At 44.2% G+C, this 17817-nt stretch overlaps 2 protein-coding genes across 2 annotated transcripts; both read right to left on the reverse strand.

The window, feature by feature from the left end:
* Nucleotides 1-7702: 7702 nt before the first annotated feature.
* Nucleotides 7703-14802, reverse strand: stpg4 (sperm-tail PG-rich repeat containing 4). Its single transcript, XM_052081245.1, has 5 exons — nt 14580-14802; nt 10451-10665; nt 9945-10226; nt 8205-8309; nt 7703-7881 (listed from the first exon to the last, which is right to left on the reverse strand). Exons 1-5 carry the CDS (start codon nt 14800-14802, stop codon nt 7780-7782), a joined length of 927 nt encoding a protein of 308 aa, XP_051937205.1. The 3' UTR covers nt 7703-7779.
* On the reverse strand, nt 13695-17602 carry LOC127610079 (uncharacterized). Its single transcript, XM_052079805.1, has 2 exons — nt 14841-17602; nt 13695-14675 (listed from the first exon to the last, which is right to left on the reverse strand). Exon 1 carries the CDS (start codon nt 17273-17275, stop codon nt 15101-15103), a length of 2175 nt encoding a protein of 724 aa, XP_051935765.1. The 5' UTR covers nt 17276-17602; the 3' UTR covers nt 13695-14675; nt 14841-15100.
* Between the last annotated feature and the right edge of the window lie 215 nt (nt 17603-17817).

A 17817-nucleotide genomic window follows, 5' to 3' on the forward strand; every position in this document is an offset into this window, starting at 1 on the left:
AGGAAGCGAGGCCACCGTTGAGCCTTTCAGAATGTCTTTTGGGCAAATGCTGCCATTCAAACTCACACACACACAAACACATACAACTAATATACTTCTGTACACTTGAGTTCAATGATCGGAACACATCTGACTCGAGAGGGGTGACACTGGGTTACGCACAGTTCAACATCACAAAATCTATTTCAAACACTTTGAATAATAAACAATGGAATGCAAGAGCTCCTCTTCATGAATCCAATGAATTTATTGGAGCCAAACAATTACCGCAGTACAAGTGAAAGGAAGAGATCACCGGGGACTTCAAGATGGCATCTGAGTGGTGAAGTGTGTCGATGGGCTTCTTCTTTGCATTGCGGCCATGCAATGCATCATTGCCACACGTTAGTTGCGGCACCATGCATACTGGGTTTTATAGCCAAGAGAGTAATTGAATGTCTCACACACACACAGACAAACACACACACACACGCACACACAAACACACACACACACACATATTCATGAAAAATATTCCACAGACTCAAACATCATCGTGTGCAGTACATGTGTGATAAAACATGTCTACTGCCGATAGAAAGACAAACAGCAACAAAAATAAAAAAAATTAAATACTTTAAACCGGGGTGCCCAAATTTTCTGGACCGAAGATCGACTTTTCGATCAATCAAGTTCCCGCGATCCACCTGTTACGGCGCACGCACACGCACTTACAAGCCATGTTGAGCAACAACTTGACACGGAGGCAAGCGACGCACTTTTGCAGCCTGTTAACTATCGTAGCTCACACTTACAGTTTTAAAGTGCGTCTTTTGGCACTCTAGCTTGTTGTTTGTTTTTCTCCTCTAAACCCCTTGCGATCGACTTGGGATCAGTCCGCCATCTACCGGTCGATCGCAATCGACCTAATGGGCACCCCTGCTTTAAATTAACTGAATTTATTAAACGAAACCCACCCATCCATCCATTTTCCGATCCGCGTTATCCTCACAAGGGTGGGGTGGGGGTGGGGGGGTGTCCTTGAGCCTATCCCTCACACCTGGGGACAATTTTGAGTGTCCAATCAGCCTGCCATGCATGTTTTTGGAATGTGGGAGGAAACTGGAGTACCCAGAGAAAACCCATGCAGGCCCAGGGAGAACATGCAAACTCCACACAGGGTGGCCGGAGCTGGAATTGAACCCAGTACCCCTGCACTGTGAGGTTGACATGCTAACCTGGAAGAAATCAAAACCTCAATGGTGAGGGGTTACAGAGGCCTGACAAAGCATCTCCAGGGAGGAAAATCAATAGGTGGTGATGTTCATGGGCTCCAGATTTCAGGAACTCATTGACTGCAATGACTTCAAATTTTATTTGTTTGGCCTTGTTTGTACTTATGTGTATGATGTCCAGTTTAGTTATGCATTGAAGTTTAACATCGATCATTTTTTGTCTACTAGAACAAACACTTCATATCACACACACACACGCACACAAAGAGAGAGAGAGAGAGAGAGAGAGAGAGAGAGAGAGAGAGAGAGAGAGCATTTTTAAGTAACTCAATGCTGGCAAACATCAGTTGTCACACTGGATTTAAATAACAATCGACAGCAATAAAAACGAGGGCCACATTGTGGTGTGTAAGTGAGCTGGTATTCAGGTCACTGTTGTGTTTATGTGGATGTTTTGCGAATCCTTGGCAATGACTCCTTTTGTGAGTCATTGCCAAGTGACTATCTCGGGTCAACATTAACACCACCTAAACTATGAACCCCTTTGTTTGGTAAAATCACAAATAGGGGCTGATTAAAGTTTCACTCGTTGCTGTTCTGTCCGCCTCATCACCAGCGTCGACATAGATACGATTGCGTCAATGTATATGTACTGTAAATACTACGGTAATAGGTCAAGACTATTGACTGGGAGCGGTCGTGCTTCGTGAAGCCGATGGTAGGATCAAATATATGCAGCAAAATAAGCATTGTCTTTGGGATATTAATAATAACTGGGCCCTCCCATGCATTTCATGTGCATCCCTTAAGTAAAAGGTCTGGGGATGGGTTTATGCGGAAGGCCGCTGCGTTCAGTGTCAACTCGGTTTAGACTTTTAACATGGTTCCGAAGTTACAGTAACATGCCAACCACATGTGTACAAACCATCTTACCACAAACATGAAAATGCAGCATGCATAGAGTCCATTCATCCATGTGTCGATATTTTGTGACATTTGTGTTTTGGTGCACACTAAATGCATTTGGGTCAAATTGAATCCAAATTCGTTCATCTTCAACCCAGCCGCTGGATTTTTCGAGCACCATCCCAACAGTCGTTCATTTGACCCAGCAGGAAAGCGCTTGCAGAAGGTCAGGATATAAATAACTAAAATAGCTTGCCACCAAAGTACATAAAAATCTAATTGCAAGTAAAAATAAGCAACACAAAATTAACAAGAACACTACTTACAACACAAGACAAACCACGGCATCCATCCATTTTCCGAACCGCTTGATCCTTAGGGTCGCGGGGGGTGCTGGAGCCTATCCCAGCCGTCTTCGGGCAGTAGGCGGGGGACACCCTGAATCAGTTGCCAGAATTGAATGTCTTGACCAGGGGTGGCCAACTAGTCAGAGACTAAGAGCCAATATTTTTAGCGTGTTACTGCAAAGAGCCACACACACTTTTTTGAGCAAAGATCGACTTTTGGAGCGACCAACCTCTCCCGATCTACCTGATCGCGCACATGTAAGCATTATGAACACACACACACGCGCGCGACCATGCACTCGGGCACATATGAATGCACGCCACAACGAGCGACAGCCTGAGCGCCCGAACATAAATGAAACCTAAAGACACAAATCTTTGTTTGTTTTTCCTATTTCTTCCTCCCATCGCTCGCGGTCGACTTGGGACCAGCGTGCTGGCTCTTGGTCGATTGCGATCGATGTATTGGGCACCCCTGCCTTAAAAATAGAGGTAATTCACTGAATAGCTTAGCACTTAGCGCCGTTGTCTGCGCATGAGCAGTGATTCAGTCATCTGATTGGTTGCCTTCTATGTCACTCAAGTAACGGGACTGGTGATAGGCTGACATAGTACGTTCTATGTATTATGCACCATTGTTTCAATGGCAGCTCCATCCTCGAGGCGTTTTCGACAATTGTCGTGTGAAAGCCCGGGAGCCGCGGGCCGGTTCTAATAATAAATCAATATCATCCCAGGGGCCACTGAAAACATTCTCGCGGGCCGTATATGGCCCGCGGGCCGGCACTTTGACATTTAGACAACAAGCAGTTGCCACATGGGCTGCAATCAAGGCGAATAATCCAACGGTAAATTGTCGATGTAGCAGTCCTTAAGTAGTCCACTAATGGTAATACGTGACAGGTGCGGCATCAAAGGCAAACGCCCACAACTGCCGCTGGAAACTGAAAGCAAAAGCAAACAGGAACGTGACACAAATATGACTCAACTTATATTTAAGTACAGAATCTGAGTACGCTTGTCAGCTCTGTCTGGAAATCGTGCTCAGAAAACCAATGTTGTTCGTGCAGATCATCAACTTATGAGCTTTGAATTATGTAATTCCACACTGTCAGTGCAACTTGCATCTTCGATCACACTTATTAAATCGCCTTCTCTTCACTTGAAATCGTAGCGCTGTTAAAAATATCCGTGGTACATTATGTGTGGAACATTTTACTCTCTCTCTGGGTGCTAATGTGTGGTGTGCATGTTTTACTGTCAGTTATTATCAATTCCTGTACACTTTATATAAAAGCCGTTTTTAATATAGGAGAGGGTTGTATGCATTCAGTCACCAAAATTGAATGAACAAAATATCACATTTTCTAGAGATGTGAGTGTTCTCTAGTCCACTCATATTTTAAATAGACAAAGAAGTGTGTACTCATAAGATGTGACAGAATTTACTTTTCCCATTTGTATATATTTTAGATGTCATTTCAGAGTGTAAAATGGAAAAAAAAATGTTTGCGTGAAATTCTTTTTGTCAGTTTCCCTTCACCGGCACAGCAACACCAGACCCTAGTTTCCCATTCTAATTGCCAAGTGGCCATGGCCTGCAAACACCAACACACCTTCACTGGTCTTTGGGAACATATTTTACTGACTTAGCACAACTCTGCCGAGCATTGTGTGGCTGGGAAAATGTTTTTGGTGGGTTGGAGTCTATCGAAGCTGACATTTGGAGAGAGACAGAATACACCATGAGCTGATTTGCCAGCCAATGAAATTAAAAATAGGACTGAGTTTCATCATATTGTTCCCAAATATATACGTTATTATTCAAGTATAGTACCGTACATAATGTGCTACAATGAAAAGGGGGAGAGCTTGATTGGCAGTGAAGAAACAGGTGGGTGGCCGCTCCTACAAAAGTGTTAAATTGTCGCTATGAGGCATATGTCAGAGATCAGCAGCGGACTGGAGAGATGACTGAGATGAGAAGGCAGGATGGCCTCTAAAGGTTGAGAGAGGCAGATTACCGAGGGCTTGGCCTCCACAGGAAGAATGGCTGTTCATGATTCGCGAACACAATGACAGGCATGCGGCATCGTACTTTCAGTCTTCATCTTACATGTTCACAAGTGCAAAATGACGTGGTCGGGATTCAAATGGCAGCTGAGACATGCAAGTGCTAATGTGCCGCACTGTTCGTGTGACAGCCATCCCAAATAAAACACTTAAGTGATACCACTGTGTCGCATCCTCATTTGTCCAACTAATAATGTCAAAAAACATACAGGTTCTGTACATGCAATCATAGTCTTACTAGCTTGCTAATGAAGTCTAACTAGCTAACAAAACCTTTTTAAAAACGTGTTTTTAGTGTGTATCCGTATGTCTTGGCATGCTACCGTATGCTTCAAGCTAACGTGTTTTTAGCGTGCGCGCATGCATGCCATATTTTTAAGCTGCCGTATGTTTTACCACTGTAAAACTGCGCGCAATAATACAGTGCGTGTTGTCTATGTGTCAAATACAGAAATAGCACCCGTTAATGAGACTGCACCCAACAATACGGTGCGCCGAATGGTCGTGAAAATACGGTAGCTCGACAAAACACTGCAGTAGTGGATATCCACACGCTACTGTATGAAAAATATATTTTATATCCTTGATGCACAGTACAAGTTACTTGTATTAATACACACTTTTTCCTGACTAGTAAGACATTTCATCATACTAGTAGTGGAAAACACATTACTTGTAAGACAGTCATTCTACTGTCGTTGATTTTTAGATGGAGTTTTAATGTTCTCAATAGTGATTTTAAGCTGTAGTCAGACAAAACGTATTATTAATAGTTGTGTTATTAAGACGAAGAGTTTACATTTGATCTGAACCCTTTAAATGCACCCTGTAAACTGATACACTGACATGATAAGCTGTCCACTGTAGTAACCGCTGTCGCCGAAAGGATTACTTGTTCATCATATTTCAGATTATTCCTTCATTGCTTCCAGCTTTTTGGAGAGAGTTGGGTCAACCTATTTTCTGCATCAAAGCAAGGTCCATAAAGGTGTGGAAGAAAGTTGCTCACTCAAATAAAGAACCTGGATCTTAACCCCATGAAACAGCTTTGGGACGAATTAAAATTGTGAGCCAGACACTCTCATCTAAAATCAGTAACCTCTGACTTCACAAATGGTTTTCACAATGAATAGATGAAAATTCTGACACACAGTAACATCGCACAACTCTAAAGTTTTAGCTCCTGAGTGAGTCAATGCCAAATGTGGTTGCTCTGACCACAGTTTTATTGTAAATATCCTGCCACGGGAGTAAATGAATAATATGGATGGATAAATTAAGTGCGGCGGCCCGGTGGTCCAGTGGTTAGCGCGTCGACCTCACAGTGCAGAGGTACTGGGTTCAATTCCAGCTCCAGCCTCCAGTTTGCCTGTTCTCCCTGGGCCTGCGTGGGTTTTCTCCGGGTACTCCGATTTCCTCCCACATTCCAAAAACATGCATGGCAGGCTGATTGAACACTCAAAATTGTCCCTAGGTGTGAGTGTGAGCGCGGATTGTTGTTCGTCTCTGTGTGCCCTGTAATTAGCTGGCAACCGGTTCAGGGTGTCCCCCGCCTACTGCCCGAAGACAGCTGGAATAGGCTCCAACACCCCCCACGAACCTTGTGAGGATAAAGCGGGACAGAAAATGGATGGATGGATGGATGGATGGATGGATGGATGGATGGATGGATAAATGAAATGCTAGCTATATGAGTGTGCTAAGCATGTACCGTAGTCCATTCATCCATCCATTTTCTGAACCGATCTATCCTCACAAGGGTCGCGGGCGGGTGCCGTTGCATATCCCAGCCATCTCCAGGCTGCCAACCAATCGCAGTGCACATAGAGACGAACAACCATCCACGCTGACACTCACACCTAGGGACAATTTGCCTTGTTCAATCAGCCTGCCATGCATGTTTTTGGAATGTGAGAGGAAACCAGATAACCCGGAGAAAACCCACGCAAGCCCGGGGAGAACATGCAAACTCCACACAGGGAGGCCGGAGCTGGAATCGAACTTGGTACCTCTGCACTGTGAGGTCGATGCGCTAAGCACTGCACTGGACCACTGGGCTGCCTTACTGTAATCCTACCCAGATCATTAAATTAAAGAAGAACATGGCTGTCATCTTCAAACTTATTGCTCCCTGCAATGAAGGCCACGATTACCCCCATTGCTGCATTCTTTACTTCCCCAAATGATTGGCTGCGTTAGGTTTGCCGAAAGAATGTAGAGTATGCAGAGTCGGGAGCGATAAGAATAGCTGTATTTTTGTGTGCCACTGCCTTGGCTCATAATACTGAATGTGTTATCCGAGGGAGCAGCATGCCACACGAAGCTATGTGCATGTGACGCATGGCTGAGCAGCATTCCTTCTCCTGAGTGCATCGCAGGGCAGAGATAGTAGGAAGGCATCGCTGCCTGACCTCCAGCAACAGCGAGGAACCGAAAGGAGTGAGAGAAGTGCAGCAGAAGCATGAAGGGTGACAGCAACACTGGGAACATGTAGTTAAGTGGAATGAAGTACCCTTTGTCGCAGATAAGATCATTCTGCTTTTCTGGCCGCCGTCACTCCAGTAATTTCAGCGACAGATGTAACCTATTATACTGTTGGCCGACCAGAAAATCTATGTAGATCAACATAAGTCCAAGCATTAAGAGACAAACCTCGCAAGAGCCAGATTGATCATGTGAATCACTCGAATACGTTCTCACAGTATCAATCTGGCAATGGGATTTGCTCTGGAAATGCAGGACATTCAATGCAAAACTGGTTGGGCGATGTGGCAACTTGTGCACGCCAACCTTTAACTTGTTTTTTGACCAAAATGTCATCACCGGCATGCATTTTGTTTTGATCAGTCGAGTCCTGTTATCTCGATGGTTGGCACAGACAACATCATGGCATTGACTGATGTTTGTCATTTTTGCTGCTTAAATGTACGGATAAAGGCCGGAATTAATTAATTAAGTGCAGCAATCATACATTCGTCCACCGGTGACACCATCTTTGGTTTGTTTGTGTCCCCCAGTCTTGGACCCATATCCCACCCCCAAACACACCGTTGCTTCCTAAATGATGGTGCGGCTCGAGACAAGATGGATTCTCTGGTTTTTGTCAACTCACGAGTACCGTGAGAATTCTGATTGCAGGCAAGGTTATTAAGCTGCTGCAGGTTTGGTAAATTCAATTCACATTTATTACTGGATGAAGACAACATCACTGGCATGGGGGCTATTCTTAAATTGTCGGACTAAGGAGTGTTACGGAAGAGGAGGCTGAATGATGGGTCCACCGTCGTCAAGTTGTCAACCCACTTCCAGTGGGGTTCGTACGCGCCTGGCCCTGGTGTCACCTGGATTGGGTAACAGCAACATTCTCACATACAGTATACCTAATAGACCAGGGATCGTGAAGCTATGGCTCGCGAGCCATATGTGGCTCTTTTGATGATTGCATCTGGCTCGCAGATAAAACGAAATAAAGAAAACATCGATTGCATACCTTATTTCTCCATGTTATGACCCCCACTTAATTCAAATATTTTCATATTAAAATGATCATTCAATTATCCTTCTATCTTGAAAATGTTGCAATTTAATGAACCAGATTTGAAAAACAACTATACAGCATGTTCAGGAAGTTCCTAACGACTGTGAAGAAAAAAGAAAGACTCACCGAGTGTACAGTGTGGAGCCGTGGCAACTTGGATTTGAAACAGGAAGTGATACCATCTGCAGGTTTGCTTGAAAGAGTGTACGCACCCGGAGCAGGGCCTTCCTTCTGGGGCAATCACACAGAAAGTTTTGCTCATTAATTAGTCTTTTTTTTTTAGCTATATCGTTGACGTTAGACCGATTCGTACTTGCAAAATCAGCACTTTTCAGGAGACCCCTCAAAAAGAAATTTGTTCAACCATTCACATGGCTTTATGAAAAAGAGCGATCCATTTTCAACGCTTTGGAGTGGACAATAATTGATCCAATCCACTACACAGCTAATTTGTGGATCAAAATAATTGTACTCAAAACGTAACCATTGGAGTCTCACAGCCAGTGGGTCACCGTGTAGCAACATCATTTTTTAAGAATAGTTGCCACCACAAGTTATGTGGCACGTTATGCTGCCTTTCACTTCCTCACATCAATAGCCACAAATATTGGCGTGCACATGAGGCAAAAACAAAAACAACCCTCCAGTTTCATTCTCAAATATTCGACTGTCCCCCCACAGGGCCATCTCCAGTTGACTATGATCCAAACTGAATGGTAGTTCCCTATTTCAGTGTTTCCCAAACTATATATACCGGTATGTTTTTTTTTTCTCCATATAAGTGACAGATGGGGCGGCCCAGTGGGCCAGTGGTAAGCGCGTTGACCTCACAGAGCGGAGGTACCGGGTTGAAGTCCAGCTCCGGCCTCCATGTGGAGTTTGCATGTTCTCCCCGGGCCTGCATGGGTTTTCTCCGGGTACTCCGGTTTCCCACTTTCCAAAAACATGCATTGCAGGTTAATGGAGCACTCTAAATTGTCCTTAAGTGCGAATGGCTGTTCATCTCTGTGTGCCCTACGATTGGCTCGCAACCGGTTCAGGGTGTCCCCTGCCTAGTGCCCGAAGACAGCTGGGATAGGCTACGGCACCCCCCGCAACCCTTGTGAGGATCTGTGGATCGGAACATGAATGAATAATGTACAGATCATTTCCTGCGGAACACCTAATGATGTCTCACGGCACACTAATGTGCCACGGAATCACTGCCCTATTTGATTCTCTTGAGCTGGTCTGGGGTGCTCCGAAATGTGCCAAGTGCTTAATGCATTTGGACTTAATGGGAGAGCGATATAACCAAATAGCCGCTGACGTTTGGGAACGTTCTATGAAAGTTGATCATTTAAAATCAACAAGATGTCATTGATGCATGTTCATGTGTGCATGAACATGCAATGACAAACTGTCGAGTTAAGTTTGCCGTAGGATTTGTGTAATGAGCTTAACCTTTGACAATTAACATATCTCGGAGTCGCCATGACACCACTAACAGCAGAAAACTGCTCCCAACTCTGCAGTAATAACACCCTCGGGATTTTGTTTGCGCCTTTCCTTCCGTGTCAACACTCTGCAGCTGCCAACGTGTCTCAAATATCCATCAGCTACCGTCATGGCGACTCGGTGAAGGCTGCAACACATTGCAATATGAGCCTAAGGTGAACTACACGCGCCTTCAAATAGGGGAATCGGTTTTCTTTCGCTCTTGGGGTTGTCGTAGCCTGCTTGTGCGTGACCCAAACCAGATACACATTACAAAAGGCCACAACTTGTAACCAAAACCTATTGTAAGTGTTTTGGAACAAAGCCGCTTTGTGAGCGGTGGAAAGACTGATTGGTCTGAATAAGGAGTCTTGGCGATCAAATACTTACGGGTGGAAAGGGGATTCTTTGGACGCTTGACCGAAATATAGCATGCCTGCGGAGAAGAAAATGAATGATGGGACTGTCATAAAAGAAAAAAAAAGAACAAGGATGAACAGAAAGTACAGAGAAAACGAAAGAACAGAATGGCGATTTCTCCTCTATCTTTGTGCTTGGAGAAGGAAAAGAGAGAAGGAAGGAGAAGTTAGGAGAAGAAACCGATTGAAGCTCGCACCATTGTGATTTGTGTGTCAAATGCTTACTTGCGGGGCATCTTCTCCACTGGTTTCGCTCTCACATTGTAATCGCACGGTGAAGTGTTTTTATGCTAGAATATAGAAGAGGATTAAAGAGATCTTTCAATCCCTATTTTAGAGGGCAAATCTTACAATGGTGAGTGGTACGTCATGATGCCAGAAGCTCTTTTTCGGTGAGTTTTTAGCTCAGTTCTCTGTCTTCTGAGATGGTATCAATAAAATTCTCCTTCTAATTGGGCTGTTTTAAATGAACCCAACCTTGTCCCTAATCCCCTGAGTGACAACATCAGGCCGTGGACGTGTTTTGAAAGAGGAGGATGCCATTGCCTGGCGCATCTGCACTTCCTCTGTTTTCAATCCCATCGGCTGATGTTCACGGTCAGTGCCTTTAATGCCACGGTTCTTCCTAATAGGGTTCACGTTAGATTCCTCGATCAAGTCCCGGATGCGATACAGGCCTGGCATTGGAGTATCTTAAACATTTTACAAATGTACCAATCAGTGATACAGTGTGAAAAGATTGAATTCTAAGTACACACATATTGTTTATTGTTCTGATTATTAACAGTGGTTGAATCTTAGATTTAAGTTGAAATGTGACTTGTGACTTTAACATTCTATATAAGGTTTTGTGCTGACAAAGAATAGGCTCCTTGAAATATACTTTGTCAAGAAAAAACAAACTGATTTGAAACAGATTTTGAAAGACTTTGAAGATGCCACTGTATAAGCCAAGTGTCAAACTCAAGGCCTGCGGGTCAGATCTGGCCCGCCACATTATTTTTTATGGCCTCATACGTAATAAATAAGACATATTGGAAGCATTTTCTTGTAACCAGACCCTTCATTACAGTAACAAAAAATAATTGAATAAACCGTAGTTGACTTTTCAAATTTGGTTTCAGTCATAACGGCCCTCCAAGGGAAACAATAACTAAAATGTGGCCCATGACAAAAATGAGTTTGACACCGCTGGTACAAGCTATTGATCGACTGGACGTGACAAAGCATATGGCAATTTAACAAATGCCTTTCTCTCTCCCACCAGTCACCAGTGACCATGAAGCTCTTCTTGCCTATCGCCTGGGAAATCAACATAGGATGTAGGCCGAAAGACACAATAGTCTCTGCTGTGGTAACTTTGTCATGGCAATTGCAAAAACATGGCAACTAATTTGAAATCACACAATGAGGACCTTACCTTATCTGCTCTGTGAGCAGCACTCCATGTGTCACCTACATTGAGAGACATCGCTGCAATGTACCTGTACTCATTTCAGCTCTGCTCACTATGTGGGTGACCGGAAATTCACTGACACCTTAGCACCATTAAAACTGTGTTACTATAGCAGCGACTTCACAATCAATTTTTAAACAAGCTGACTCACTTCATTGTGAGCTAAGTTTAAACTTATCGGGTGTCAAGTGTGACAGGAAGACAGTTACTGAACCGAACTGGTGTACGTATGGAACTCCATGTAAATTGCATTCATTCAATTCAACTTGTTCAAACATGAAACTCTAGGGCAAGCAAATACAAGAGTAACACCGGTTGCTTAACTCATTCACTCCCAAAGACGCTTTTAAACGTCTTTTCAGACTTGGTCAGCCAATTCTGGACAAAGTCTTCTGGTCCAGCCAATTCTGGACCAAGTCTGAAAAGACGTTTAAACGTCTTTGGGAGTGAATGAGTTAAGCAATCCCGTTTGATAAACTCAGGAATTTATTTGACCATAAATGTAGGCTACTGTATTGCCCTATGAAGTGTTTTCAGTCATCTCCACAGAACACTGATAAAGGACATTGTCCAAGCCACACAAAGCCATGGTTAGACATGGCTGCTTCCTTCCTTTTATACTATGTAAAACACTTTAACAATGCCATAAATTGAGTCACACTAACTTGCATTGAGGGGCACCAAACTACAAAGTTCATGACACAAAATCCAAAGGAGGCAGTGGTCAACAAGAGTTTTATTATGTCAAAATAACCGACTTATACCTGCAAGTTACTGAAACAAACTCAACTAGAAATCTTAAAAAAAAATACACCTTTATTTACACCAGTTTGATGTGTGCACCATCCCCAGCGCCCTAAGACTGGGCTAACCAAGACATGGTGCAATGCCAACAGAAGACAACACAGCCTGGGGCCAGTGATGACACTTGACTATTCTAATGTCAAGTACTGTTGAGCACACCTCCGATGTAAAATTTGCCCCACTTTGCTTTTAAACAAAGATTTCATCTGAACCATCTTACGATTCGAGGCATTGGCTGATGCTCCTGTTTTGAAACACTTCTGATACTCAATTTGAATGAATATCAAGTTTTATAAAGGATCGTCGGAGATAGGCACTCAGAAATAACGACAAGACACTTCTGGCTACCAACAATAGGCACTTTATTGGTCCCACACAGAAATGATAACACAGTTCAAACAAGTTGTATGAAGCTAAAGAACTCTTACCGTGTGCCAGTAGGGTGGAGAGCCAACACCCTCAGCAGAGTGAGCTTCAATACGAGCTGGGCGTCTCGTACTTTGACCCACAGCGGACTCTGCTGTGGAGCATCGCTCCCCTCCTTTTATCCTCTAAAGTGTGTGCATCGGGAGAGGTGAGTGGCCATTCTCATCCCTCCCTATGCCACACTGTTTATTGTTTAATCAAGTGGCATTGATCTCAATCAAGTTTTGACAATTCAAACAAAGCAGACTATGAAGTCGTCAGGGCAGGCTCCAGAGTCCATCTCTGAAATTGCTTAGGCAAGCAAGTCACCAAGTCATGCAATCATCTCAAAGCAGTTTTTTTCACTGAGAAGCAATACATTGATTAAAGAAAACATCACAAAATATTTTAATATACCATTCCACTCTTGGTGTTTACCTTAATCAATTTATAAAAACAATCAATTAGTTCTTCGGGCCAAGTCATTCTTAGCACTTCACTCCTCCAATAACATTGTGATTTTCATTTTCATTCAATAATATGATACTTGTTTTATTTTCCGATTAAGTTCTTTCCGAATTCTTCGTACATAAAAACAAGATCCTACATTACACAGTGTTAGCACGCATATAGCAATTAGCGCAATGATCAAGGGCGGCACAAAAACGGTACGCGCGGTTGAAGACATTCCCGTAAAAATATCCCACCAATGATTAGCCGAAGCCTGCTGTACCATTTTAGCAGCATGCACTACTTTCCCCTTTACCACCATGGTCGACACCATGAGACTGGAGATGTTAGACGTATGTGACTTAATGAGGTTTTGTATGTCCGTAGAACTTTCCAATGCGCATTTGAAACGTTCCAGAGACACTTTCCAAGGGGAGTGAAGCACTTCCCACTGCACCGTAGTTAATCTACGGGACTCTGTGTAATTGGTCAAACGATACGTCATGTTACCCCAGTGCCATATGTGTACATTACCAAGGCATCCTACAAAAGGAACCGAAGGTACCTGCGAGTTATTTCGAGTTGTAGCCACACAGAGAGTGTGCGGTCCAACCTGCCACATCATCTCTCTGATTGGCTCCCTTGTCCAGTCGCAAAGTACGGCCTCTGAGTCGGTTAAACACGGGTTCGAATACGCATGTTGCAGTCTACAAGCCATCCCTTGATCTGTCATGTCGCACAAATTTGATTTAAAGGTCATGTTCGTTTTTGGTTCAAACCAGTCTCCATCCATATGGAGAAACCAGTAGCTATCCCGTGTTATGACGGGTAAAACTTGGTATTTACACACCGTTTTCATCGTGGCCACTTTATACTGGGTCCAATACCCTGTACACTTTGTTCGGTCACTTTTGGTGTATTCTGGATGTAATTTAAGCCACAGGGAATCAGTTATATTCCAGATCTTACGCCACTCTCGAAAATTCCCTGAAGTTACCACTCTCAAAAAAGATTATTTTTGTGCCGCAGCATGTAGGGTTTGAATGCTACATACCGTCCAACTGCTTTGTTTAGTCAAATTCTGCAGCACGTTTTGTGCCTCTCCCCATAGGTTGATTTCCCAATTAAACACTGTTTTCCATAATTCCGCATTTTCTTTTTGCCCCACCAAAGAAGTGGGAAGCCAAACCCCCACTTGATGTAATGCTCTAGCAGAGTGTTCCCCGGTGTTAGACAACATTGTTCTAGTCACTTCGTTATCAGCCGCATTTGCAAATCCCAATACAGTCCCCGTTCCCCCTAACAAGGTGTCATACCACGCTCTTTTCTTTCGTCCACACTTCGGAATCGGGGGAAAGTGGATTGTCCAAAACACTCTCGTTTCGATTGTTGCCTGTGCACGGTGTGTGCAGGTATCCAAAATGGGGGACAAGTGTGTCAAAGTTATGGTCGGCGGTAGCTTTTGAGGAATCACTTTCACCGGATACCCACGGTCATTGTGCCCAATAGGTTCGCTGTCTCCGATGATGAAGTCTTCATCCGCCACTATTGTCCAGTTTGATCCCTGATGATTAGGGTCGCATTCGGCTTTTTCATCGTAGTACCAGTCCCCATCATGAAAGAACACCGTGGCATTCAGTTTACATGACGTGTCCAGGGCGGTGACTGTCACCACGCTTCCCTCGATCACTTCAAGGATGTCGAGGTCGCACATCACTATCGGCTGATTACAAGTGATATTCAGTAGGATACCGTCAAGTTGTATAGATCTAGCTTCTTGACTTGTCCTGCAGGTTCAGCCCTTGGTCATCCCCCAGGAGGGCTGGACCATGGCACCAACGGCAAGGAGGCAGATGACCCAGCAGACGACACCTCCAGTGTCGCGGCGCCCAATGAGGTCCACGGTCTCGTCCGGTTTTAGCAGGTCTCCCGATCAGCAACTCCCACCAAGGCATTAATTCTCCAAGCTGTAACAAATTTGGTTACACGCTAAACAACAAGAAAAAACATGATTAGTTCTCTCGCATATAGCATTTGTTTATGGGTACATTTACCCACTTTTCTTCTCCTTGGTATAGAACGCTGACCGTTGCGTCAGTTCCCTGGGCTATAATTTCCGCAGCCCTGGGAGGTCCGTTCGGTTGTTTTACCCAAACTTTGGCTCCTGGTTTGTCTGTTGATCCAAACCCTCCATCACCTCGACTGGTTTGAAGTACAGGTCTGGGAATTTCCTGTACTGAAGTCATATTGCATGGTTTGATGACCAATTGTGCTATTTTAGCTCCTTTTTCCAAGACCAAGGGTTGGTCTGAGAGTAGTTTGCACACTACTCCCAGTTCTCCTTGATAGTCTGCATCTATCACTCCTGCCTGGATGGTCAGGCCTTTCAGTGACAGGCCACTCCGAGGAAGGATGTGACCGTACGTGCCTTTCGGGCACTGCAGACCCAACCCTGTTTTAACAATTTGAATTCCATGAGGGAGGAGTGTTACAGGTGCCAAAGTTCGCAAGTCAAGTCCGGCAGAGCCAGGCGTGGCTCTGACGGGAATTTCAGCCTCTGGGTCAATTTTCCACATTTTAATACTTTCTGTGACCATTACAGGTTCTTGATTTGAAATCATTCGAATCAAAGGAGTCACCCCTGACCCCACAGGTCGGTTGTTCAATTGTCCCACGGACAATTCCAAATAGTCCCTCCATTTATTCAAAGTTCGATCTGAAGCGTTTTTCCGAAGCGTTTCTTTCAGCAAGCCGTTCATTCTTTCAATCAATCCGGCTGCTTGTGGATGGTATGGAATATGGTAAATCCATTCCACATGATTTTCTTTTGTCCATTCTTTCACCACATTCCCAGTGAAATGTGTTCCATTGTCTGATTGAATTTGGAGAGGTGTTCCATAGTATCCTTTGATCAAATTTAGACATTTGAGAGTACTTTTCTGATTAGCCAGTTTGCAGGGGTGTACCACCAGCACTCCAGAGAACGTATCCACTGCAGTGCAGGCATATCGACATCCCCGGGAAAGTGGCATTGGTCCAACGAAATCGATTTGCCAAATTTGTCCTGAACTCTTTCCTCTATGCAGTTGTCCCTGCATATGTTGTGGAACACCTCGTTTTTGATGCTGGCATTCCTCGCAATCCATGATTGCTGTTTTCACGTCGTCTAATTTTAAATCAATTCCGCGATCACGCGCCCATTGAATGGTTCCCTGAATTCCCCAATGTCCGGCCTTATAGTGTGCCCACCTTGCAAGGCCCGGACTTGATTCTCTTTTGTTTGTCATGATTTTTACCAGTGTGTCAGCTGCTTGATTGTACAATGCTTCCGCGTCTGTTCTGTTGGTGTGTGCATCGACATGTGATACAGTAATGGGAATTTCTTTTGCTTTCTCCCAAATCTGTGCCCACAGGTCTTTCCCCCACACCTCCTTTTTATGTATCATCCAATTGGTAGCATGCCATGTAGGCATCCAAGTCAACAATCCCTGAACCACTGACCATGAATCAGAATACAGGTGGACTCCCATGGGTCCACTCTGCATTATTACCATGTGTACAGCTTTCAATTCTGCCCACTGACTGCTTTTTCCCTCTCCCATTTCTTCTATGGATTGTCCCACATGGGGATTGAATGCTCCTGCTTTCCATTTCCGTTTTCCGGCATGATACTGACAAGAGCCGTCAGTAAACCAAACATTTTGTTTTTCGTCATCTGTCAACTCATCCCACCTCCTTCCGGCTTTCACCGGCGATTCCTCCAGAGGTTTCACCTCAAAAGGAACTTCATCCTGTTCCGGGACTTCCGCAACCTGTTCGTGTAGCATTGACACACCTTTCAACCCTGGTTTCACTCGCTCTGAAATGTACCATTTCCATTTAATGACGCTAGCTTCCTGTGCTGTTCCTATCCTATGAGTGGTAGGATTGCTCATTACCCATGTCAATAAAGGAATGTGAGTCCTCATCATTACTTCATGTCCGACCGTCTGTGCCTCAGTCTCCACCAAGGCCCAATAACAGGCAAGCAGTTGTTTTTCAAAGGGAGTGTATCTCACTCCGGCGTCTGTTAATTTCCTGGACCAGAATCCCAAAGGTTTTCTGGTTCTGTTCTGCATTTGCCACAGACTCCAGTTAGCATAGTCATTCAGGGCTGACACCTGTAATTCTACAGGGCCCGATTGCATTTTCCCTAAAGAGACGGCCTGTTGAATGGCCTCTTTAGCTAATTCGAAGGATGCCTGTTGTTCAGGTCCCCACTCAAAATTTTCTCTCTTTCGAGTGCATTTGTACAAAGGCTGGAGGATTTGTCCCAAATGAGGAATGTGGTGTCTCCAAAATCCAAACAAGCCGATGTATTTTTGGGCATCCTTTTTGTTATGTGGGACTGGGAAGTTCGCTACTTTTTCTTTAGCTTTTTCGGTGATTTCTCTTTCACCTTTATTCCAGATTACGCCCAAAAATTTGACAGTTTGGGCGGGTCCTTGAATTTTTGCCGGGTTAATTTCCCACCCGTGATCTTTCATGTGTTCCACAATTTTGTTTAACCACTCTTTCACTTCCTGCTCTGAGTTTCCTTGCACCATGATATCATCAATGTAATGTGACACCAACAAGTGTCTGGGTACCGGCAGTTCCGCCAAGTGTTCAGCCACAATCCTGTGGCATATGGTCGGACTGTGCAAATACCCCTGAGGTAGACGAGTAAAAGTATACTGTCTCCCTTCCC

This window comes from Hippocampus zosterae, chromosome 11, assembly GCF_025434085.1.
Source record: "Hippocampus zosterae strain Florida chromosome 11, ASM2543408v3, whole genome shotgun sequence".
NCBI lineage: Eukaryota > Metazoa > Chordata > Actinopteri > Syngnathiformes > Syngnathidae > Hippocampus > Hippocampus zosterae.